General features: G+C 42.3%; 1 protein-coding gene across 1 annotated transcript; it reads right to left on the bottom strand.

Moving 5' to 3' along the window:
* Nucleotides 1-5,348: 5,348 nt before the first annotated feature.
* OCIAD1 (OCIA domain containing 1) lies at nucleotides 5,349-23,015 on the bottom strand. Its single transcript, XM_074154681.1, has 8 exons — nucleotides 22,902-23,015; nucleotides 22,042-22,126; nucleotides 17,594-17,647; nucleotides 17,099-17,146; nucleotides 13,591-13,720; nucleotides 11,337-11,545; nucleotides 9,791-9,940; nucleotides 5,349-6,779 (listed from the first exon to the last, which is right to left on the bottom strand). Exons 1-8 carry the CDS (start codon nucleotides 23,013-23,015, stop codon nucleotides 6,742-6,744), a joined length of 828 nt encoding a protein of 275 aa, XP_074010782.1. The 3' UTR covers nucleotides 5,349-6,741.
* Between the last annotated feature and the right edge of the window lie 485 nt (nucleotides 23,016-23,500).

Here is a 23,500-nt window from a genome sequence, read left to right as displayed (position 1 = left end):
AAGTTGTGGCAGTCTGGTGAAGTTCCTGTCACCTGGACAACAGGAAACATAACCCCCATTAAAAAGGGAAAAAAGGAAGACCCAGGGAACTACAGGCCAGTCAGTGTCACCTCTCACCCAGCAAGATCCTCCTGGAAACTCCGCTCAGGCACATGGAAAATAAGGAGGCGATTGGTGACAGCCAACATGGCTTCATTAAGGGCAAACCGTGTCTGACAAATTTGGTGGCCTTCTATGATGGGGTGGCAGTGTTGGTGGATAAGGGAAGAGCAACCAACATCATCTACCTGGACTTGTGCAAAGCATTTGACACTGTCCTGCATGACATCCTGGTCTCTAAATTGGAGAGACATGGGTTCGATGGATGGACCACTCAGTGGGTAAGGAACTGGCTGGATGGCTGCACTCAAAGGGTTGCAGTCAACGGCTCGATGTCCAAGTGGCACCAGTGACGAGTGGCATTCCTCAGGGGTCAGTACTGGGACCGGTGCTCTTCAGCATCTTTGTTGGTGATGTGGACAGTGGGACTGAGTGTGGACTCAACAAGTTTCCTACATTGGTTAAATAAAAATAGTAGTTGTTTTATTTGCCTCATTATTTGGAAAGAATAATTCACTTGATGGTCTTATGAACTGGAAATGTGTGCCTTGGCCAAGGTTGTTCATGTGTAAGACCCTCTGGTATTCCTTGGTTCAGGTTCTAATGCAGCTGCTCAAAGATGCCTCAAAACTTCTGCCTGGTGCTGGTTGTTCATGTCCAGTTCTTAAATTAGCAGAGAAAATACTTAAAATATAAACTGGAGGCTTCTCTGTGGCCAAACCTGCACTGGCTTCCCTGAACCAGCACAGACCCGTACGAACAGACATGAGGCAAGAGCCCGAGATAGTAACGAGATGCAAGTTGTCCCATTTATTGCCTTGAGATTAAAATCCAAACACCATTTGTTGATTTTTACAGACAACTTAGTAGGTGACCAAACTGCAAAAAGTAAAGGGGTGTTTATAGGGCTGTTGTCTCACTTCAGAGATGAGAGAGAGAAGTTATTCTGGGTGGAAGTGGGAGGGATTGGGTGCAAGCAGAGCCCTGCTGGGAAAGGTTTGGTGTCTGCGTGAGAGCTGAGGAACCGAGCGGGGTGTGCGCAAGTTGGACAAGGTCCTCGCTAAGGGCCACCAAATGCAGAGTCCAGCATGGGGAACACAAACAAGTTTCTTGGCTTCCAGCAAACAGCCAACAAGTCAGGATTTCTTCTTGAATCGCAAGGAGACAAGATATTTGCGGGTTGAGTTTCGAACAGTACAGATGTTTTCCCCAGGCTTCCACAAATCTGCTTAACTTTTGTTGAGCTAATCAAATGACTTCTCGTTTACGCTTTCCTCTTTCACGTAGATGTGTTCTGAACAACCTTACTAGGAACAAACCCCTGGAAAGCTCAGATTGTCTACTTACTCGGGACTCCAAACGTGCCCACTAATTTGGGGAAAGACAAAACCATTCAGGGGCAGGATTTTTGGTACAGCTTTACCAGCTGTTAAAGAGCTGAGGCGCCTTTTCACAACCTTCTCTCTGTGTCCGCACACGGTAGTAACAACCGACTCCTTTACACCAGCCACGCAACTGCTTATTTTTAAGAGTTTTAAGAAATCGTGAAAGCAGTTCCTTTAAAGGGTTTGTTAGAAATGTCCATAGCGAAGCATTCAGACTCATTTCCTGGTGGTTGATTTAAGGTGTAAGTTAATTTTTTTTATGTAGTTCAAATTTATTTTGCGGAGTGCTGTGTCCAGTTTTGGGTCCCTCACCACAAAAAAGACATTGAGGGGCTGGAGCGGGTCCAGAGAAGCGCAACGAAGCTGGTGAGGGGTCTGGAGCACAAGTCTTATGAGGAGCGGCTGAGGGAGCTGGGGGTGTTCATCCTGGAGAAAAGGAGGCTGAGGGGAGACCTTCTCGCTCTCTACAACTACCTGAAAGGAGGGTGTAGCCAGGTGGGGGTCGGTCTCTTCTCCCAAGTCACAGGCGATGGGACAAGAGGAAACGGCCTCAAGTTGCGCCAGGGGAGGTTCAGGTTGGATATTAGGAAAAATTTTTACACTGAAAGGGTTATTAAGCCTTGGAATGGGCTGCCCAGGGAAGTGGCTGAGGCACCGTCCCTGGAGGTGTTTAAAAGACGGGTAGACATAGTGCTCAGAGACATGGTTTAGTGATGGTTTTTATCAGTTGGGTGGATGTTTGGACTAGATGGTCTTAAAGGTCCCTTCTAACCTGGACAATTCTATGAGTCTATGATTAATGAACACGTAGGTACAATGGCCCATAGGACAGCTTCACAAGTCTTTTTTAATGGCACTGTCTTTGTGGTTAGGTCAGATTGTAAACAAACATGTTTGGAAATACAAATGTGAAATTACAAAGTGAAATACAAAGTGAAATTCTGTGGTTTTTTTGAAGAGCAGAGAGGGACATATGTATTCCAGGAAAACAGCTGGCCTGGTTATTGAATTAAGAAAAATATGTCACGTATTAGCTGAAAATAGACGTAAACATAAAACAAGAGGGTCTGTCACGCATTTCTTTCTTCACACGTTCCCCATTCTTCCTAGTCCCTCATACCTAGACACGTTGTTTTCAGCGACAATAACCCTGCCCTCAGCTCTAAGGTGCTTGGATTCGGTTAAAAACCCCCCAGAGCCATATAAGTACAGTACGAGTGAGCTGCTCAGGGGTGACGGGGTACTGGCCAAAATCAGGGGACTGGAAAAAACCCCACTCCGAAAGAAGGGGGTATCGATGGGAGACGTGGAGGAAAAGGGAAGGCCGAAGACTGAATTCCCAAATTCAGCTGTTTAGTAAAAATCAGGGCTTCGACACAACACGTCGCCACAGCGAACTGAAGGTGAAACATCAGTTTCCGACACCCTGTTACACGAACAGCTCCGAGTGTGAACTCTCCTGTATTCAGTGCTTATTAAGGACGCGATGTAAAGCCAAAGAATTCCAAATTGTTTGATGATGAACCCAGCTCGTTCCCAAATACGAGGAAAAGTGTGTCCTCGGAGAGATACTAACCAAGATGCGACAGAGTGAAAACCCTACGTTCAAGTGAGAAATCTTATGTATACGCAATGTTACCTTCAGCACAGACAGTAAACCTTTAAAACAACATCAGTTGTATATGATAGGTGCCCTTTCTTTTCTCCACTAAAAAAGGGGAAAAAAAAAAAAAATCTAACGCAGTTTCTATAAACCGCTGTGTTTGCCCACCTGAAATATTAATTTGAGGCGAGACGCTTTGAAGGAAATCCCATTTTCAGATCGCGGGCTTCTGATAATCATATCAACTGTGATAATCGTATTAACTGCTAATTATCAGTTACCGGCGCACAAAATGAGCATTCTCCAAACGCCGCGGTTTGCCAGAGCTGGGTGTGAAACCGGCACGAAGTGCTTTTCAGCACTGGAACGGCACGGGGTTAAATCCTCTGCCCCCCGTGGCTGCTCAGGACTAGCTGGTCCCCACTCGGGATTCTGCGAGGAGGACAAACGCACAGATCACCCCAAGTCCACAAAAAGGCAAAATACGTACAAAACCCACAAGGGCACCGATCCCGGTGCGCAGCGCAGCAAACGCCCCCGGGCTGAGAACCGGAGAAGGGGCAGGAACGGGAGCGTAAGGCCTTCAACCCGGCCCAGGGGTCCGGAGCATTATTAAATACCTGATTACACGCCCGTACATTTACTGGCACGACAGTGACGGCCGCAGTGAATGGGGGGACATAGAGAGACTCGCTCTTCAGTGGAGCATCCACACTGCAGAGGTATTTGCATTAACTCAGGCAGACAGGTCCTGAGACCATCATTCCCTTACCCAACTACACAACTTGCAGCGTAAACACGCATTGAGATGCCCGAGGAAAAGAAAAAGTTACTATATCCTTACTTTCCTTTACTTGAGAAAATCCAGTATTATCCTGAAGAAGGGAAGGGAAGGGAAGGGAAGGGAAGGGAAGGAAGGGAAGGGAAGGAAGGGAAGGGAAGGGAAGGGAAGGGAAGAAGGGAAGGGAAGGGAAGGGAAGGGAAGGGAAGGGAAGGGAAGGGAAGGGAAGGGAAGGGAAGGGAAGGGAAGGGAAGGGAAGGGAAGGGAAGGGAAGGGAAGGGAAGGGAAGGGAAGGGAAGGGAAGGGAAGGGAAGGGAAGGGAAGGGAAGGGAAGGGAAGGGAAGGAAGGGAAGGAAGGGAAGGGAAGGGAAGGGAAGGGAAGGGAAGGGAAGGGAAGGGAAGGGAAGGGAAGGGAAGGGAAGGGAAGGGAAGGGAAGGGAAGGGAAGGGAAGGAAGGGAAGGAGGAAGGGAAGGGAAGGGAAGGGAAGGGAAGGGAAGGGAAGGGAAGGGAAGGGAAGGGAAGGGAAGGGAAGGAAGGAGGAAGGGAAGGGAAGGGAAGGGAAGGGAAGGGAAGGGAAGGAAGGGAAGGGAAGGGAAGGGAAGGGAAGGGAAGGGAAGGGAAGGGAAGGGAAGGGAAGGAAGGGAAGGGAAGGGAAGGGAAGGGAAGGTAGGAAGGGAAGGGAAGGGAAGGGAAGGGAAGGGAAGGAAGGGAGAGGGAAGGGAAGGGAAGGGAAGGGAAGGGAAGGGAAGGAAGGGAAGGGAAGGGAAGGGAAGGGAAGGGAAGGAAGGGAAGGGAAGGAAGGGAAGGGAAGGGAAGGAAGGGAAGGGAAGGGAAGGGAAGGGAAGGGAAGGGAAGGAAGGGAAGGGAAGGGAAGGGAAGGAAGGGAAGGGAAGGGAAGGGAAGGGAAGGGAAGGGAAGGGAAGGGAAGGAAGGGAAGGGAAGGGAAGGGAAGGGAAGGGAAGGAAGGGAAGGGAAGGGAAGGGAAGGGAAGGGAAGGAAGGGAAGGGAAGGGAAGGGAAGGGAAGGGAAGGGAAGGGAAGGAAGGGAGGAAGGGAAGGGAAGGGAAGGGAAGGGAAGGGAAGGGAAGGAAGGGAAGGGAAGGGAAGGAAGGGAAGGGAAGGGAAGGGAAGGGAAGGGAAGGGAAGGGAAGGGAAGGGAAGGGAAGGGAAGGGAAGGGAAGGAAGGGAAGGGAAGGGAAGGGAAGGGAAGGGAAGGGAAGGGAAGGGAAGGGAAGGAAGGGAAGGGAAGGGAAGGGAAGGGAAGGTTTCCTTGATGCCGTAAGCCTCCTCCCGCATTTTCTCACTGGGAGACTTCTCATTCATCCAAAAATTTCATCCATTCAAAAGAAAAAGCATTTCTTCTTTTTACAGAGGGAAACCCACCACCGTGGTTTAAAAAAAAAACACCAAAACAGCTCCAGTTTAATCATCTAAACCTTCTGCCTCCTCTTACTTGCATAAATCACAACTAAGAAACTTTGTGAGTATTTTCACGATAAATTTAATCAGCTTTGGAATAGTCACTAAAAAAACCCACAGCAATGTCATTCTGGCAGACTCGCTGGTTTTTCAGCCACATCTCATCACAGCCACGAGAAGCATTCTCTGCGAGTTAAATTTTTGATACAATTTGAGGATTATCTGATTAGCACATTCCTTTTTTTAAAAGGCCAGCTTTTCTGAAAGCAATCTTCCTGGTTTGATTATTATAAGTAGTACATGGCTCTAAGCATTCTTGTTTCCCCCCCCTTTTTTTCTTCCTCATTTCAGCAGATTGCCCTGTACACCCCCCCCCCCCCCCAAAAATAATCATCTCATTCCTGCTGCTCTGCTGCCAGTCCACAAAATCAGTAAGGTCTCTGAGAATTTTCATCTAAGCTAGTTTTCATCTCCAACCAGGACATCGGAAATGCTTTTATGCGATCAACTTTGTCGTGGGTTTTTCTCGCCCATAGGCAAACCCCCCAAATAAACACAACGCTGCGAGATGGAACAGGAGAGCTGAGGATGCGAGAATCCCTAAATGAACGACAACGTTCTGATGGAGATAGGAACAGGGGATGCAATGTTCCATTGATCCGGATCTTTTCTCCATCAACACGGGGGGTTTTGTCGTGACACGCACAAACTTGAGAAACAAGGCCAAGTACACGAAACCTAATATTAACACTCAAGATGCCATTCAAACTTTTACCAGAGTTTGTGAGGTTTAACCTTCTGCACTTAAATACAGCTATTTTAAATACCTGCAGTTTCATTCAATCATCTTCTTCGGACACTAAGAAGTCAGCATATCCGTGTAAAGATGTAGCCAGCACCATGAAAACCATTTTGAAAAACAGTAAGGTATGTGTTCGGCTCCATTCCTTAGCCCTTTTTCCCCTGAAGAGCTCACAGCGTTATTCCAGCCATCACTAACCAAGCACGACAACAGCGTGAGGTTTCCAGAATATCCCTTTCAGACAAACGAAAGCGAGAGGTGAGTTCTACAGGTAACTTTTAATTTAAGTCTTGAAATTTTGAGAAGATTCAGATATTTTTCCCTTCCCAATATGTGTGATTGCATTTATTTACATATATTTTTACCTTTTGCTATACACCTGTATTAGTTATCGCCAGTTACCCTTTTCATTCTTAAACGACAGCACAAATAGTCATGACACCTCCCAATAGCCTTGCTTGCCATTTATGCAAAATTAAAAAAAAAAAAAAAATATTAAGCCTTTAATCTTCTGGCAAGTCAGGATTTTCTCTTCGTTTATTAATAGCTGTGCCTGGCAGAACACACGGAAGGTGCCGACACTCGTGACTAATCTAGATGAAGTTCAAGTTAGCTGACAGGAGATCCTTTTCTTCGGTTCTTCACTCAGCTCTTACTCATCCCAGGTATCTCCATATTTATTTACTTTAACTAAAGAAAAGAAGAAAAAGTAGTCACACACGACTTAAATTAACTGCAAAACTTTTATCTTATACAGGGCTGAAAAGTAGCATTAAACGCATTATCATTTCAAGCGGAGAGACTGTCAGTCACAGCACAACAGACATCTAATTAAAGGTACTTTAGAATAAATGGGGAGAAGAGTTTGTTAATCATTATTCTTTAATGAATTAATATTCAGTCAAGAGGCCTGCTGTGCTAATTCCTGCTCTACGGAACTCGTAATTGCTTTGAAACAAATGTAACGTGGATGAAACAAGGACAATTGGAGGAAACGGGCAAGGAATGTTACGATAAATAATGTGGCTACATAATCTCCTTACGTACGCAATTGGATGGATTCAGGATAGTTAAAGACACATTCAAAGACAAACAAACAAAAATCAGTAATTCCTACTAGGAAACTACTCAGCCGTTATTATTTGGCAGCTTCCTTTAGTGTGGGAGTGAGTCAGAGTGTAAAAAAAACCCCAGGGTACTGGTCTTAATGGATTTATTCAGAAGTACATCGTGAGTAACTGAACAAGGACCAGCAAGTGAGAAGATGCTCTCCTGGGAGTGAGCTGCAGAGCTCTAAGTGACTGCCATCACTGACAAGGCAAAGGATGGACCTACACGATCCTGCAGGAACGCTGACACGCGGCAGGCACCCCTTTATAAATCTGCTTGCAGGTTAATTACTGAGCCTCGCTGGTTATTAATACCTATCTGCAGCAGAACCAGTGGAATAGAGCAGAACGCGTGGTCCTTGTTTCGGTGGGATGTCAGCAAACAGCATAACGCACCGACAGATCTCTCTGAAGCTGACTGATACCGCAGTGAGGCACAAGGAGCGGCTCTCCCACGGTACAGTTTGATTCCTGTTTCCATTAACCGTGGGAGCTGAGCACGCTCATTCTCTGGAACACACTCCGGTCTGGATCGCTGTGCAGATGCACGTATTTGTACAGCCACAATGACCGGAGAAGGCACCGGCAGATGGAAGTTAGGGACTGCTGAAAACTAGTTTAAACGTGGTTTGTTTTCCCTTATGTCCTTGCAAAAGAGGGCAGAAAGCAACTCCTATTTGCTAGTCTGGTTCCTGGGACACAGCGATAAGAGGATGAACCCAGTGGTAATGACTCAGGATGTATAAACAGGCGTACAACACGTCCAGCGAGACACAGGAAGCTAAATCAGATCTTAGCTCACAACAGCAGCAGAATCCCTGAACCTTAGGTTTAAATGTGCTTCCACTTGTAAAACGTTTCTGAACTTTTATATTCCCTCCCTACTCTTTTTCCCTAAAAATACAGAGAGCTACTCTCAAAAGCTTATCTACAAATCCCATGCACTGCTCGGTGTAGCTCTACTCTCAAGGCCTCAGCATAACCATCAAAGGGTATAGAAAAAAATTCTTTCCTGTGGGGTGGTGAGACACTGGAACAGGTTGCCCAGGGAAGCTGTGGATGCCCCATCCCTGGAGGTGTTCAAGGCCAGGCTGGATGGGGCTTTGAGCAACCCGGTCTAGCGGGAGGTGTCCCTGCCCATGGCAGGGGGGTTGGAACCCGATCATCTTTAAGGTCCCTTCCAACTCTAACCATTCTATGAAGGGAACACAGAAACATAACAGACAGAATGCAATATTTGATCAACATTTTACAGAGGTCTTTTATAGACCTCAAATAATTAAAAATAAAATAACGAATCCATATTCTCACTTCACAGCCACAAGATTTGCCATGGAATACAGCAAGGTTTGGGATACGATGCCTAGGATTTCTGCGTATGGTTTTCAAGTGACATGTCTAGGCTTTCTATTTGCAGAGAAATATCTTGAAGAAGAAACGTGTAAATCAATGAAGTGTCAGCTGATGGAATTTAGAAGCAGTCTGAAACGACAGCTTCAATAGGTTTTTAATGGCTCGTTTGGCAGAGTCACGTGAGAAGAGGAAAAGGCTTTAATCCTTGAAATAAAAATTATAAACAACTATTGGGTAACGTTATTTCAAAACCACGTACATCCAAAGACACATGAACCAGAAAAAGTAATTTGCACAGATGAAACCGACTGATGCTCCTAAGCAACACTGTTTCAGAGCTCACTATTAGTCCTTCCAAACCTTTGCATTAATTGCCTAACCTTTTTATGCTTATTACCACCTTTTATGCCCGACAGGAGACGTTCCTACAAATCTTGTTGCAGCGTGATTGACGAGCGTGAACACTGCAGACAAACCCAAACGACTGGAGCTGACTAGTCCAGCAGTGTGTTAAATGCTGAAACACTCCTTTTGTGAACATCGTTTTTCACAGATGCCCCGCTAAATAAAAAAAAGCCCTAGCGCAAGCAGTTATTAATGACTTATGTGTCTCCTTTTCAAAAAATTGATCGAGTCAAAAAGTTGACTGAATGGCATCGCATTCTTATTTTGCTGGGTAAAGTTTTGTTTTTCACTGGGAAAACAAATCTCAATATTGCTGCCAAACACCGTTTCCTTCCTTTGAGTTTTAATGTAGAAAATGAAGCTCTACAAACAATGCCTCTATAGAAATCCTCTAATTCCACATGAAACAATTCATAAAAATAAATACCCCCTCCTTTCCAAACCATCGGCCATGTGCTCTATTTTGAGAGAACAATGCTATCTAAAACACCCCCCCCTTCCAAAGCTGAACCTCCTCAGTATAGCCCTGAGCTCAGAGAATTCTTTGGTGAAAGAGGTTGCTCAATATATATTCAATAAACCAAAAGTTACGAGGTTTTGAGTCTGGCACCAAGCAATACGGCTGAAGAAGAGGAATTATAATTTGCTATTGGAAGATCAGTATTTTTGAAAAACCAATTAATTTGAAATACGAAACTGCAGACCACATCACACATCAGATACCTACAGATACTGTAAAAATAAACTGCTTAAAGGATAAGCAGAATTAAGCCATTTTTAACACTATTGCCAATATTTGAATTTACTACATATTCCTATAAATCAGTGTATTACCTTCCTTAGCTGGTTTTTCCTGTGAAAACTTGCTCGGAGTTTCTACCTTTGGTGGTTGCATTACCTCATACGTCTCTCTGTGTCTATTCCTTAATTCCTCATATGTGATGCCTTTTTTTTTACGACTTTCTTCTGGAATTGGAGCAGGTTCTGGAGAAAAAGAAAAACAACCCAAACACCAAGATACTAAAAATGGCATCACACACCAAAACTTGGCTACAACCTGTTTGAGAACGGCAGTTAATTACAGCTCAATCCCAAATGAAAAGGAGCATGACAGCTGCAATTCTAAATGCAACTGGGAATGTCTGCGCTCTTTAATTAATCCACTCCTTTTATCCTTTTCATTTTGTCAAACTGCTTTGGAAGACTGGCAGTTAACTCCTTTTCTTCATTTTACCCAATGGAAATCCAAACAACCACGTGGTAGTTGATGGATAAAACAGGTCTGGTCACTTTATGTAAAATCTATGATAACCATACATTTGCTATATTTATGATTTCTGAAGAGAAATCGAGGTGAAGCTCAAAGGTTTGCATTCGGGCTTTAAATTCTGCTTTCAAAGAGTTAGGACTACATCCATCGTATGTCACCTGATAAACATTATATCCTTTTATCTACATTTATGATGCAGAATCTTGGTTCTATAATTAAGGTTCTACCAACTATTGATACTTGTGATGAAGCGTAATTACGATTTCCTTGACACATTTACATCCGATACTTGTATGTAACTAGAACTGAGTTGCATGAAAGGGCTTTTTTTTTTTTTTTTTTTTGTGAAGTAAAACCTTTTCCATAAAGCGGTTAAAAAATCCAAACTAATTCAAAGTGTGAAACTCAGCGTTTGAGAGGAACTTCCTCCTTTGTGTACGAGGGAGACCTGAATTCAGGAGCGTGTGTTTCCCCTGCAGTAGCCGAGGACAGAGTTCACGCTGGAGGGAGGGGAACAGCTGCACCCAACAGTGCTTGAAAACCATTTCAGTTCTCCCTGAGAAAATCAGCTGTTGCCGCACAGGACACAATACGCCTTCAGTTCTCAGAAGATTTAAATGTTTGTCACATTATTAAAAAAAAAAGAACAGTTTAATGTCACTGAGTTCTAGTAGTACACAGTGACAGCACCACCTCTGGAGAAAACAACCTCAGAAAGACTAGGAGAGAAAGGGCAGGGACTATGGGAGGCATATTCATCTTCATTTCAATGAAAAAGAACATCAATTCAGGCTGAAGGTTTTTTGCAGCTTTAGTTTCACAACAGATTAAAGCTTGTAAGTTAATTTACAGTCTTTACTTGCAATTAGAGCTAAAAAACATAAAAAAAAAAATCCCTGAATTTAGTTTACAGTTAGAACACAAAATTATATATATATATCTTCGGTGTAAAAACAATTCTGGGAACTTCAAGCTGTTTCATTCAAACCCGCTACATTGTACCGTGTATGTTTGCATGGGATGAAAATAGACAGTTTCGGAAGAGAAATATCTAAGAGAAAGGCAAGAGTCATTGTACTACAAACTGCTAAATGCTAAGAGCAAACACACCTTGAGCAGTGTAATCAGTAATTCCCGTAGGTGAAGATTCATTCAGGGAAGCACTGAATGGAACGGGTTCGTAGCTTGAGAGGGCTCGATCTGTTGAACTATAATCATCTGAATAGCTAGAAGGGAGCGGGAATCCAGCTCTTGGAGAAGAGGATTCAGTAAATGACTGAGAAGGCATGTCTGAAAATTCAGATTTCCGACTGGAACGGCTGGAAAATAATACAATTAAATATTAAATACAGAAATACTAAAGTTAAAAATGGAACTATGAGAGTAACATTAAATGCAGTTCAAGAAAATGCTCTTTTATTTCAAATGGTTTAGTTTCCAACATGAATTATCGTCACCTGAAAACCTCCAGAAGAGAAGACAAAAGAGACGAAGTATTTTGCACTTTACAAGACAAAAATGACAATCCCTCCCCACCCAGGCAGTCTTCGGACAGAAAAAAAAAGCATCAGGCACAAACGGCAGAGGGTACGCCCATGTAACTAGTGACAGCACGGACTATAGTTGTTTTTAAAGGCCTTTTAGGAAGAATTTGCAGCTTAAACCCCTTCATCGTTAGAAGCTGCTGTAATTGATCAGTACTGAAGAGCAGAAGAAAAGCATGAAGAGCTATCTTGGGGAAAATTAAATGATGGAGGTTTATTGAGTTGCTGAATTCAGCAGAAACATTAACAAATTTTCTCTTAAGAGGGAAAGGTAAGATAAATAAAGAATATTCTGGAAACTGATGCCTGATACTGTAAAGCATTTGCTACATACTCAGAATGGCGCTGCAAGCCACTGCACAACATGTCTCTTTATCAAGACAGACACCACTTGGTGCCACCAAGACGTCTCTACAGTATTTATTTTCTTACTTTGAACTTCTGCTTAGCTGTACTTTTAGTTTCATATGAAAAACGTTTGCAATTAGTCTCCGTTTTATTCTCACAATGAACAGAACTAAGCCATTTTATTGCGTCAATTATATTTTAAAGTATATGTAAACACAGCTTTAAAGACCTACCTAGCCTTTTAGCTTCCCACCTACTTTAAACAGCAAATCAGAATTACCAAAATATATTAATTAGTAGATGTATAATGACCGTGAAAATGTAATGACTTCTATTGCTAGCTTAAAAGAGTAGCATGTATGGACAGTAATGCAATTTGAATGAATTTAAATTAATCATTCAACCAAGAAAAAAAAAAAAAAGAATTTATCACTTAGGAAATATAATTTTACAGGTACAAAAGAATGGGCCATTAAAGGTTGAAGGGACTTATTGGTGCAGCAGATGATGGCATTTGAACATGTTCTTCCATGGAGTAAACACAGTTAACAATCATGAGAATTTCTTATTAGAAACTGGAGGGAGGTGAAGAGACCACTCCAGCTTGAATTCAGCTGAGTTTATACAGTAAATGTATAAAGTGGCGATTCATAAAGGTAAATCTTGCAGACAAAACTGTCATAAATCTGAATTTATAAAGTAATTAAGAATTTAATCAAACCCTTTATAAACTTTTAACAAATCTTGGCACATACCTAGCAGGACTACTTCTCACTATCCAAACACAATTCTCCCAGTTTTGAATCAAGGGTTTAAGTGAGATATTCTGAAAGCAGTTTGCAATTAAAAACCACTTGAGGTAGAAAACATTTTGGAACAAAACAGGAAATAGTTTTAAGAACCTGATGAGTTTCTCATATGTACAGCATAATGCTGTTACAGATGTAAAGGATTTAAACAAACAGCAGTAAGTTTGACCACCATTCTTCTTCCTGCACTGATATTGTTTACCGAGCTCTTTCCTTTGATAAACACTGAAATCATTTCCACCCTCTTCCTACTTCAATCAAACTAAACTATGGGAAAAACTTCCAGAACGTAACACTATTTGATTTCAGTTAACTTAGTTTACTTCTAAACTAAGGGGGCAACTTCTGCAGTCACACTACTGGAATTAAGTTCCACAGGAAAACACCACCTAAATTTACAGGGAATCCATTTTGCTAAGTAAAATGTTTCTTTTTCTACTCCTCAAAGTGATCAGGTGTATGTAAAGAGTTCAAAATGCATGCTTTACAGCTGGCCAACTGCTACAGATACAGCTTCCTCAAAGTGCCAAGATGTGGCGTAACATAGGAAATAGGGAAGGGGCAGCTCGGAAGATCTTTATAGCTGCAAATGTAGCCTTGATCTGTTAGTGTTTAAAAGGTCCTATTCAAGAATAAGTTTTAAAAAGAGAATTAAATTCTTACTTATGTGAACTATGTCTCTGAGCTTGTCGTAGAACATCTCCTATTGGGGAATCCTTCAGTTGCTTAAATTTCTCGCTACAGATTGGTATGTAGGATATCTTTCCAGCCAGGTATCCACACATTCCAGCAACTTTTTTAAAAGAAAAAAAAAAAAAAAAAAAAAGATGGTTTTATATGCTGTATTATAACATTCAACACAGGTTTAAAATAATCACTTTCAAATAAATTATACGGTATCTTAAATAAATGAAAAAAAAAAAGAGTTTAGATCTAACCCCAAACCATGCAGTAATCATCTTTCTCTGCTTCTTTTGCAGACAAAGAGTACTAAAAGCAAATGCAACAGCTGACCAGAGACACAGAGCAATGACTGAGGCATAGCATGAGCGTCAGATGATTTCAGCTAGTACTTGATGAATGAAAGGTGACAAAAAAAAACCAAAGGAAAATAATTGCAATCAGTTTTTCCCAACAACCAGAAATACCAATTAACTATCAAAGATGATAAAACAGTGGGGAATAAACAAAGGTAGTAAATTCTGCTAATTTAATTCATTGGAACATTCAGATCTTGAAAAGGTTTTCGCTAATATGAAGAGAATTCTAAATAAACTTAGCATTAGGCTCAGCATCTTCTGAAGAGGATCCTATGAAATGGTTGCCAGGGGGCAAACAACTGAATTAGCCGAACCCTTGCAATCTCCAGGCAAGTGCTTCAAACTTAGTGCCTGAGCTGTTTTTGTCTGCTAGACAGGACATAAGAATAAACCACCACAATAGCTCTTTCTGGGCTTAAAAACTGATGATTTCCATCAGCTGGCTCCTTCAAATTTTATGAGAGGGTCAAACGGAGTATGAAGAAGCATGAAGGATTCAATGGCAATTAACAGAAAGCTTTGTTGTCGACTTTGTAGGAGAAAAGGACTAGACCCTTCTTTCGTATCAACGAGTATTTTCTAAACACGAACCAAAGACTCTCAATCATCTTTAAGTCAGGGAACAGTTAATTACCAGTAACATTAATCCTCTGAGGTTCTCAAACTGTAGATTACATCGTCTGGGAATCAATAGAAAAGGGGATTTTACCCTACCCTGCTGTACTGGTGCTGAAATTGTGATTCCTGTTCTAATCTCTGTATTTTCAGGAGGAGGTTAAAAATCCTTTTTCGAGGGAAGAGAGAAGAACAGCCACAACTGTGAGCGAAGTTTACAAATGAGATATGTAAGGGTTTGGCTGTTTAGCAGGTCAAAAAGAATTGGAAGACACCTCAAACGCTATAAATATGTACTAAAGGGAAAAATTGCAAGCCCCTAAAAGGAAAAATGGCCCGACAAGAATTCAAACTAAATATTTAGCAAAATAAAGCTAAGCAGCAAAGGTGATTAATCCTTGGCATAAATCACACAGAGAAAGCTTCCTTTCCTTGAGGCCTTCCAGTCAAGAAAAGTGGAAGCATCTCTCTGTAAGATGTTTCACCCGAAGTAATTATTGGCTAAAATACCTGGTTTCTCTTATTACAGAGCTATGAGCCAGGTGATCCACATTTTCAAAGGTAGCACAGCAAATTAGATACTGTTGCTCTCTGCTGCTTCTGTATTTGTAAAAGAGGTCAGGTCCCACTGCAGGCTGACATGACGTGGGACATATGGATCTTACCCTTCTTTGCCAAAGAGGGATAGAGGAGACCGGTAGCTCTATGCTGTGTTGAAGGGGATGCTGTCAATTTAGTGTACCAGTCACGACTACCTCTGTTAAATTGTCAGGGTGCCTGGGAGGCTACTGAGAGAAGTTATAAGTAATTCCTATCTAGAACATGAAACACCTCTCAGATTCCAGATAAAACCAAGAGGGGCAAATCAGGGAAAGATGCATCGTGGAGACTGAAAAAGACCCAACCCAGCTATGTCAGTTAGATACAGAAGACCCATTACTGCAATCAGTCATAGATACTCTTCAGAAAGAGAATCATACAACCACAAGTGACACACACGTATAAAAGGCAGACTATTGTAACCAACCACTAGATGCAGAAGCAGCGTGGTTAGATCAGTGACACCAGAAAAGCAGGAACTCTCTTGCTACCAGCGCTGCCTGCAATTGCTCCTTTCAGAACTTGTGGAGGAAAAAGAACTAAACAAAACCACAACTGCACTGCTTCCTTTAATCAGATTTCACTGCAGGAGGAATGCGCAGTTAAATTATGAGACATAATTTGGACCTGTAAACTACGTCCCTGGCAATAGTTTTCAGGAAGATCCTGTAGACAGTAGGGGCACCTGACCTAAACAATATGAGGATGAAACGAAAACTGCTTAACTCAGGCCTTTTACACTCCAACTATCTCCCAGAAAAATCCCCGTATTTAAAATACACATAAATCACTCTACCAACTGAAAAACAACCAAAACAAATTCTTTTGGTATAAGATGGTCCACGTGCTATAAAATGGTAGGTCCACATGCCTACCAGTGTACATCCAAAGGAGAAGGCAGAAGTATTTTGGCTTATACCCTTAACGTCAAGAATAGCTGGTCCAGTCCAGCTGCTCCTATTTTTCCCCTTGATCTCAAAACTATTACATAGGAGGAGTGCAGCCCTCAGAAACGTGTAGGAAGTATCTGGGAAATAGCAATGCTATTTTTTATTAGAAATGTTTGTGTTATTAACATTGTTTGGGGTTCAAAGAGAGCAAGTAGAATTTAGTATAAACAAATGGCCGCCCTAGTCTCTCACATTCATTTATCTGCTTAAACACCACTTCCTTCACCACAAATCATGGGTTTTACCTTCTTCCCACTGGAGTAAACTCTAAGAGTAACTGGCTATATATGGGCAGATTGGCAAGATGGCAACTTCCTGTTTTACTGTCATGTACTACATTGAAAAGGTTAATTTATTAATTTTTTTTTTTTTATGATACTTAATCCAAAATCATTCACAAGAAATAGCTGTTTTCCTACAATTGTACATACATAATGTCCAGGAAAAAACTGGTACTAAAATAGCTTGAATGCGACAAGTGAGCTGCATGAATAAAGACCTTCAAATTAGGAAGGGAGGGGTGGGTGTACTCTGGCAAAGTAATTTAAAGTAAGCTTGTACGGTATTTATTTACAATGTTTTTAATCTTAAATTCTTACATTACACTTGTCAAGCATATTCAAAACTTGCCCAAAACGTGCTGCACAAAATTGAGGATGGTGAATAAATGAAACGCTCTGCCTCTTGACATTGAGTAAGTTTTTTTGCAGCGTGAGATGCTGCAGTTCAGAAACAGAACGAAAAAGTTGCTGACCGACAGAATTAACTGCAGGAAGATGAAATTTATTTATCGGATGTATCAGATCATTTACTCCGATCTTCAGGCACAGCTCTACCCATGCAAGCACCGAGTGGAGTGACAGTGAATCAGCCGGTCTCATAGGAATTACATCATTGCATCAGCGTAACAGACTCCAGAACCGAAGGCGTGAACACGAGCGGGATTTATACGTAGCTCTTACTTACATGCAACTTTGGTAAAAGAGCCAAATCTTGAGCTGTCTCTTAGAATACCTGAAAATGAGGATCAAAGTAAGAAGTTATTAAGAATTAGGCTGAAAAACATCAACTGTAGCTATGTTTGCAGGTTGCTCTTTTAGACGCAACGTTGAAGAAAATTCAAGGAAATCTAGCGACTGAATTCCCCATGAAATTATAAAGATCTAAGAATTACCTCTTTAATTATATCACACACGGTACTACACACATTGTAGAATATAATGTTTCATAATCACTGAGATATTGCATTTGTCAAACAACATAAAATGAACATAAATTTGATTTCAGCTTAAAGTTTTGCTCCTTCTTTAGTTTTAGGAACTGCAAGTCATGTAGCTGAAAAGTCTAAACTTTTAATTACAAGTAGATTAGACATTATTTTATTATAGTAACTTTATAAACAGCAGAAATATATTTCATCTGAGCAAATCCAAATTAACCCAAAGAATGTTTACACTTTACCTTTCCTAATTAAGAAACTAGTAGCAAGCATGCTCGCTGCAGCCAAAGGAAAAGCTGTAAAGAAGAAGAAAAGTTGCTTAAAATATGATTATCAGTATTTTCAACCACATTTAACAAAATATGCAATAAAATGAGAGTTGCTAGGCCGTATAAGCTCATCTGTATAAGAATGTAAGTGTACGTATATAGTTAACTATATATAAATTATGAAATGTTCTCAACTCGAGCTCTTAAGACCTACTACAAATTATACAGTTCCGGTTAACGAGTCATCGTGTCTTCATTAGACTTCATGCTTCCTGAAACACAAAAGCTAATGGCAGGTGGGATAAAGCTCTAAAGACAAGATTTCAGCTCTGGCTACGGCTGCTACAGCATCAAGGTGGAGCAGAACTTGAAACCAGAGACGCACACACAGCTCTTTAGGACGGAAAGCATGTACACAGAGGCCAGTGCCTCTAAAAATTTTTGATAACCAAAAGTCTTGACTTTTTTTTAACATAAGAACATTGGAAAAAGTCTAACTCTTACAGAGATATAAATTAAATTGATTAAAATTAGGTAACTTGTTTTATTCACCAGCAAATTAAAGAACAGGGCAGCTTTTTCTGTAGCTTACAGATCAAACTATATGCCTCAGGGGTAGGGTCAGGAATGCAGAGATGACGACAAACACGGAAGACATTCCTGCCCATCGCAATCAGCTTCACAGATCACAGCGGGTTTTATCATGTTAGAGGAGTCCAGGTGGCAGGAAGCGTTTGAAGGCAGCAAGAAACAAAAGGAATGCTTATGTCAAGCAATGGTAACTATGAATTGGGAAGATTAACTTTGAAACTATTCATAAAGACCACCACACCTACGTAAGATACAGTGGCACTGAAATAATGAACATGACAGAAGACTAAAGTTAATTAAAAATTTAGATGTGTCCCAATGAAATTACATTTTAAGCAAGTCTGAAAACGTAGATGCTACAAAAAGGCTCAATGACTTTACTTTACCTAGGGGAGAAATTTCTGCAACAGCGCTAGATTTTACAGTTTTGAACGCACAATCTGCTAATTAAGTTCATATTTGAAGATTTTTTTTTTTATTTTTTTTTTTAGAATTTGGACAGCACAATATTAAAAGATACTTTGCAAACTAAGAGTTTATTCCTACACAAACTCTGACAGGTTAAAACTAGCAGGTCCAACCAGCATTTTAGGGTAAATATGACTGGATGTCACTTTTAAGAAAAAGTATTGGCTCCATGGTTCACAAGCAAGGTCACAGTAACACTTCAAAATAGAGAATAAAATCCTCCAAACTATTAAAGAATAAAACTTTGATGCTTTTAGAGATTCTAGATCTAGATTTTCCAAAATTTACAGTTCTACATTTTCTAGATATAGAATGGCCGGGCAGATTTGAAGCTAAATTGTAAGAGGAAAAAAAAAATGGGGGAGGTAAAAAAACCCCAATCCTAACGAACTTATTACCGAGGACTTCAGTCTAACCCTTAGAGGTTTGAAATGACTTACAGGTCCAACACAAATATTCCAGACATCAAAGACAGGTTATGCACTTTAGTGGAAACAGCTGCTAGTATGTGAGCGTATAAATGACCTAAAATGGTAACTAGAAATTAAAAGAATAATAGGTAAATGAAAATTGGGTTCATACATAAAAATGTATAGGAATGATTATTCAAGTGTAGAAAAAAAAAAAACAAAGGCAGCTTAATAAATTGGAAAATATCAATGCTTTTCACTGCTACAGGCAAATGGGACTTTTTCTGCTTCAGGAACAAAATAAATCGTAAGAAAAATAATCGAAGGCTGATATATCAACAGCACATAATTAAGCATAGCAATGTAATGTACCCTGCCAAAGCAGGGTCACCCAGAAGAGGCTGGGCAGGAACCCATCCAGGCGAGTTTTGAATATCTCCAGAGAAGGAGACTCCACACCCTCTCTGGGCAGCCTGTTCCAGTGCTCCATCACCGTCAAAGTAAAGAAGCTTCTCCTCATGTTGAGATGGAATTTCCCGTATTCCAGTTTGTGCCCGTTGCCCCTTGTCCTGTTGCCGGGTACCACTGAGAAGAATCTGGCCCCATCCTCTTGACACCCGCCCTTTAGATATTGATAAGCATTGATGAGATCCCCTCTCAGTCTTCTCTTCTCCAGGCTAAAAAGATTCAGGTCTCTCAGCCTTTCCTCATGAGACGTGCTCCATTCCCCTGGTGATCTTTGTAGACCTCTGCTGTACCCTCTCCAGCAGTTCCTCATCTTTCTTGAACTGGGAGGCCCAGAACTGGACACAGTACTCCAGATGTGGCCTCACCAGGGCAGAGTAGAGGAGGAGGATGACCTCCCTCGACCTGCTGGCCACGCTCTTTTTAATGCACCTCAGGAGACCAGTGGCCTTCTTGGCCACAAGGGCACATTGCTGGCTCATGGTCATCCTGTTGTCCACCAGGACTCCCAGGTCCCTCTCTGCAGAGCTGCTCTCCAGCAGGTCAGCCCCCAACCTGTACTGGTGCATGGGGTTATTCCTCCCCAGATGCAGCACCTTACACTTGCCCTTGTTGAACTTCATCAGGTTCCTCACTGCCCAACTCTCCAACCTGTCCATATCTCACTGTATGGTGGCGCAGCCTTCTGGTGTGTCAGCCACTCCTCCCAGTTTTGTGCCATCAGCACACTTGCTGAGGGTACGCTCTGTCCCCTCATCCAGGTTGTTAACGAATATATTGAATAAGACCAGATCCAGCACTGACCCCTGGGGACACCGCTAGTTACAGGCCTCCAACTGGACTCTGCGGTGCTGATCACAACCCTCTGAGCTCTGCCATTCAGCCAGTTCTCAATACACCTCAGTACACAAATGTACAGTAATATCTGTGAATAACAAGAACTGATACACAGGAAGCCCACATCTCTTGCAAAGGGACATTCAAACAATATGTATTTAATGCAGTGAATACAACAATCCAGGTCTGTGTAACACAGAACAATGAAACAAAGACAGGAGATCTAGAAAACAGCAGTGGGCTTTAGGCTCTACCAGGGACAGAACGGCACAGTACACAACGCCCCCAAAAAAATCTCTCAATTACTGTTGTAGTTCCCTAAAGTGAAATTACTGAAGAAACTTCTAAATACCTTCAGTATTGTTATATCTCCAGTCTCTGTATAAAGACGTACAGAGCAGTAAGTTACGTTGCCCATCAAGAACCCACAGCGGAACACCTCAAGAAGAACAACCAACCACCTCCCCTCTTGTCCTCCAGGAGAGAGATTATCAGTAAGCCATAACACATCATCACCTTACTACTAATGAACCTGACTCTTTTCACTTAAGAAAATACAATGGCCAGATTTTAGCAAACAAGCTGAAGGTTTTCAGGTATTTGAATAAAAGTGAAAGATGAGAATGCCAAAACAATGGAGAAAGATAAAACAGAACTTTGGATCGTTAATTCAAAATCACAATGCCTTAGAAGTTGCCCCTGGCTGCCAGGAGAAATAAGAGCCCCACTGTGCTAAATTTAGCAAATCAGCTGCTAAATTCTTCATCCATCCTGGTTTCTACAAAGCCACCTACCAGCCTCAGGAAGAATCTGCTAGGGTGCGATAAAATAGTGGGTAACAATCACATCGGAAGGCTCGGGCAAACCTCTTGACTGGGTGTATAAAAACCAAGCATGTCTTGAGCCTTTGGATTACAGAAACAATGTAATGCCATCGATTCTCAATGTTTTGTGAAAAAAACCAAACCAACATAACCTTGATAATTCAAATAAATTAACATGAGACACAAAGTATTCTGTGAAAACAATGTAAGTTTATTATTCCTGTATACTAGCTGTAGTACAGAAACCATTACTGACTGCAGAATCATGCTTGAGAATCCTGCCTTTTCTTTACAGGCAGAAAAGCCCAAATGTCTGGCCATGCACAGACACAGAAATTTTCTCCAAAAGTAGAGCTGAGTGACTACTCATACATTGTTCTCTTCACAAGTCTTCATAAAGATGGAAAGCAATGGTTTTAAGCTCAACTATTTTATTCTTGCATTCTAAAGATAACAACAAAAAACGGAAATAAAAATGTAGAAATAACAAAAAATAATACTCAGATATATGAATAAATGAGACACTCCCTTAATTATATCTATTTTCAGACTTTTAATAAGCTTATTAATTTAAAATATGAAGGGATCCTGTTATAAAGTATAAACCTTACAAAATACGTTGCACCTTTTACAACGTTCCTGTTCTGCAAACTGTAAATCCTGCACGGATCAACATCTACCGGGATGCAATTTCAGCCCGTGTAAAGCTTGTTAATGAACTGTTGTGACATACTGATCCGGGCCCTCCTTCCTTAATGCCTCAGATAATAACAAAAACTAAGGGTGGAAGAAAAGCAAGCCAACTTTACCAGCAAACCGAACTCACCTCTATACCGGGCACTCTCTTCAGCACATTCCTTGAGGAGTCTTCTTTCCTCCTCTGTCGGCACATAAGGCTTAGGGACTTCCCTCTTTCATTAGGGAAATAAATTAGAAGAGAATGAGCGAAAGAAATGTTTGGGGGGATTTTTCAATCTAAAACTTTATCTAACTTTCACACCTTGTAGCGCCTGCATTTTCATACAGCTGTACTTAAAGAGCTGGTGCCTTTTGTTGAGAAATACCACACGAAATATATAATTTTAAAAATCCAATGCCTCTGCAAAACACACGAGAGCACAAAATATTTTGTGCACGCTCAAACCCTAACTCAGTCCACTCCTTTTTTTCTTCCAAAAAGCCTGCTTTCCTCCTCGCGACCAGCTTTCCGAGTTAATGAATGTTTATTATTTATTCTGAACTAATGAAAGCTTATTAAATCCCTGTTTAGAATATTAGCCAGTGTTTTAATGACACAATGCGTGCTGTCCATTTACATGCGTATATTCATTGTTTGTACCAGCAGATGAGGCGGTTTTTCTACTAGAGGTACGTGACCCTCCACGGTCGCCAAAGGAGACACACAGCCAGATCGCCGACCGGCGGAAGGACACCGGTACCAGGGAGAACACGGAAAACCCCACACGAAAATCCGTCGGAAGGGCCTTAAAGGCACTGTCCCCGTGCCGGGGCGGCCGAAATGCTGACAGGAACCCCCACACACACCCCAGGCCCGCAGAGGCCCAGCCGCCTCCACAGCAGAAACAACCCTCGCTAAGCCCCAACGAAGAAGTTTCCCACACAGGTCTGGCGGCTTTGTCCGTCCCCCCCAAGAGAACAGCACCGAACCGAGCCGACGACAAGTACCTCGGAGGGGTCACCCACCTCCCCGCCGCCGGGACCCTGCCCGGCCTCCATGGCGGGGCGGGGAGGGCAGTGAAGAGCGATGGCTGACCCGGAAGTGGAGCCGAGGTTGCGCATGCGCGGAAGCGCACAACGCGGGCGGGCGGGGGGAGGCGCCCGATCCCGCCTCGGCAGCCCGGGGCGAACGGGCGGCTCCCCCACCCCCGCCCCGTGAAAGGTTGTTAGGCCGTAAGCCTGCCCTTCGGGGCTTCCTTTGCTCCTTAAATCCCCAACCTGCCCTTTGCGGCCTTGTCTTGTGGGGTAAACCCGGCGGAAAGGCCCGGGCGGGGGGGGGCTAGGGGTAGGCCTCGGGGTGCTGGGAAAATGGCGGCGGTGCTGAAGTGAGGGGGCTGTGGGCCAAGGGCCGTGCGTTTATTCGGGCGGTGGAAGGGCTTAAGGTTAGCAGCTGAGGCCTGGAGCGTTCATTTGCAGTCGCGAGTGTTTCCTTCCTGTGCTTTATCTTGTTTCCTTCCTGCCTTAAGAATGCCACCCTCTTAGCGCGTTTGAGAGCAGGCGCTGCTTCAGGAGCGGTGATTCCCTTTAAAGGTAATCCTGACGTGGCT

The sequence above is a fragment of the Numenius arquata genome, chromosome 10 (genome assembly GCF_964106895.1).
Source record: "Numenius arquata chromosome 10, bNumArq3.hap1.1, whole genome shotgun sequence".
In the NCBI taxonomy this organism is placed as follows: domain Eukaryota; kingdom Metazoa; phylum Chordata; class Aves; order Charadriiformes; family Scolopacidae; genus Numenius; species Numenius arquata.
Note: the sequence above shows the minus strand (reverse complement) of the source record. Positions and strands in the feature narration are given on the sequence as shown.

Excerpts from the sequence above, each read along its gene's own strand:
- OCIAD1 (XM_074154681.1), bottom strand. The coding sequence starts at position 23,015 with ATGCGCAACCTCGGCTCCACTTCCGGGTCAGCCATCGCTCTTCACTGC. Across the intron at positions 9,941-11,336 it reads TACTGATTACACTGCTCAAG|AACCTGCTCCAATTCCAGAA; the intron begins GTGTGTTTGCTC and ends CTTTTTCTCCAG. Across the intron at positions 6,780-9,790 it reads GGAAAAACCAGCTAAGGAAG|TTAAAGTAAATAAATATGGA; the intron begins GTAATACACTGA and ends TCTTTTCTTTAG.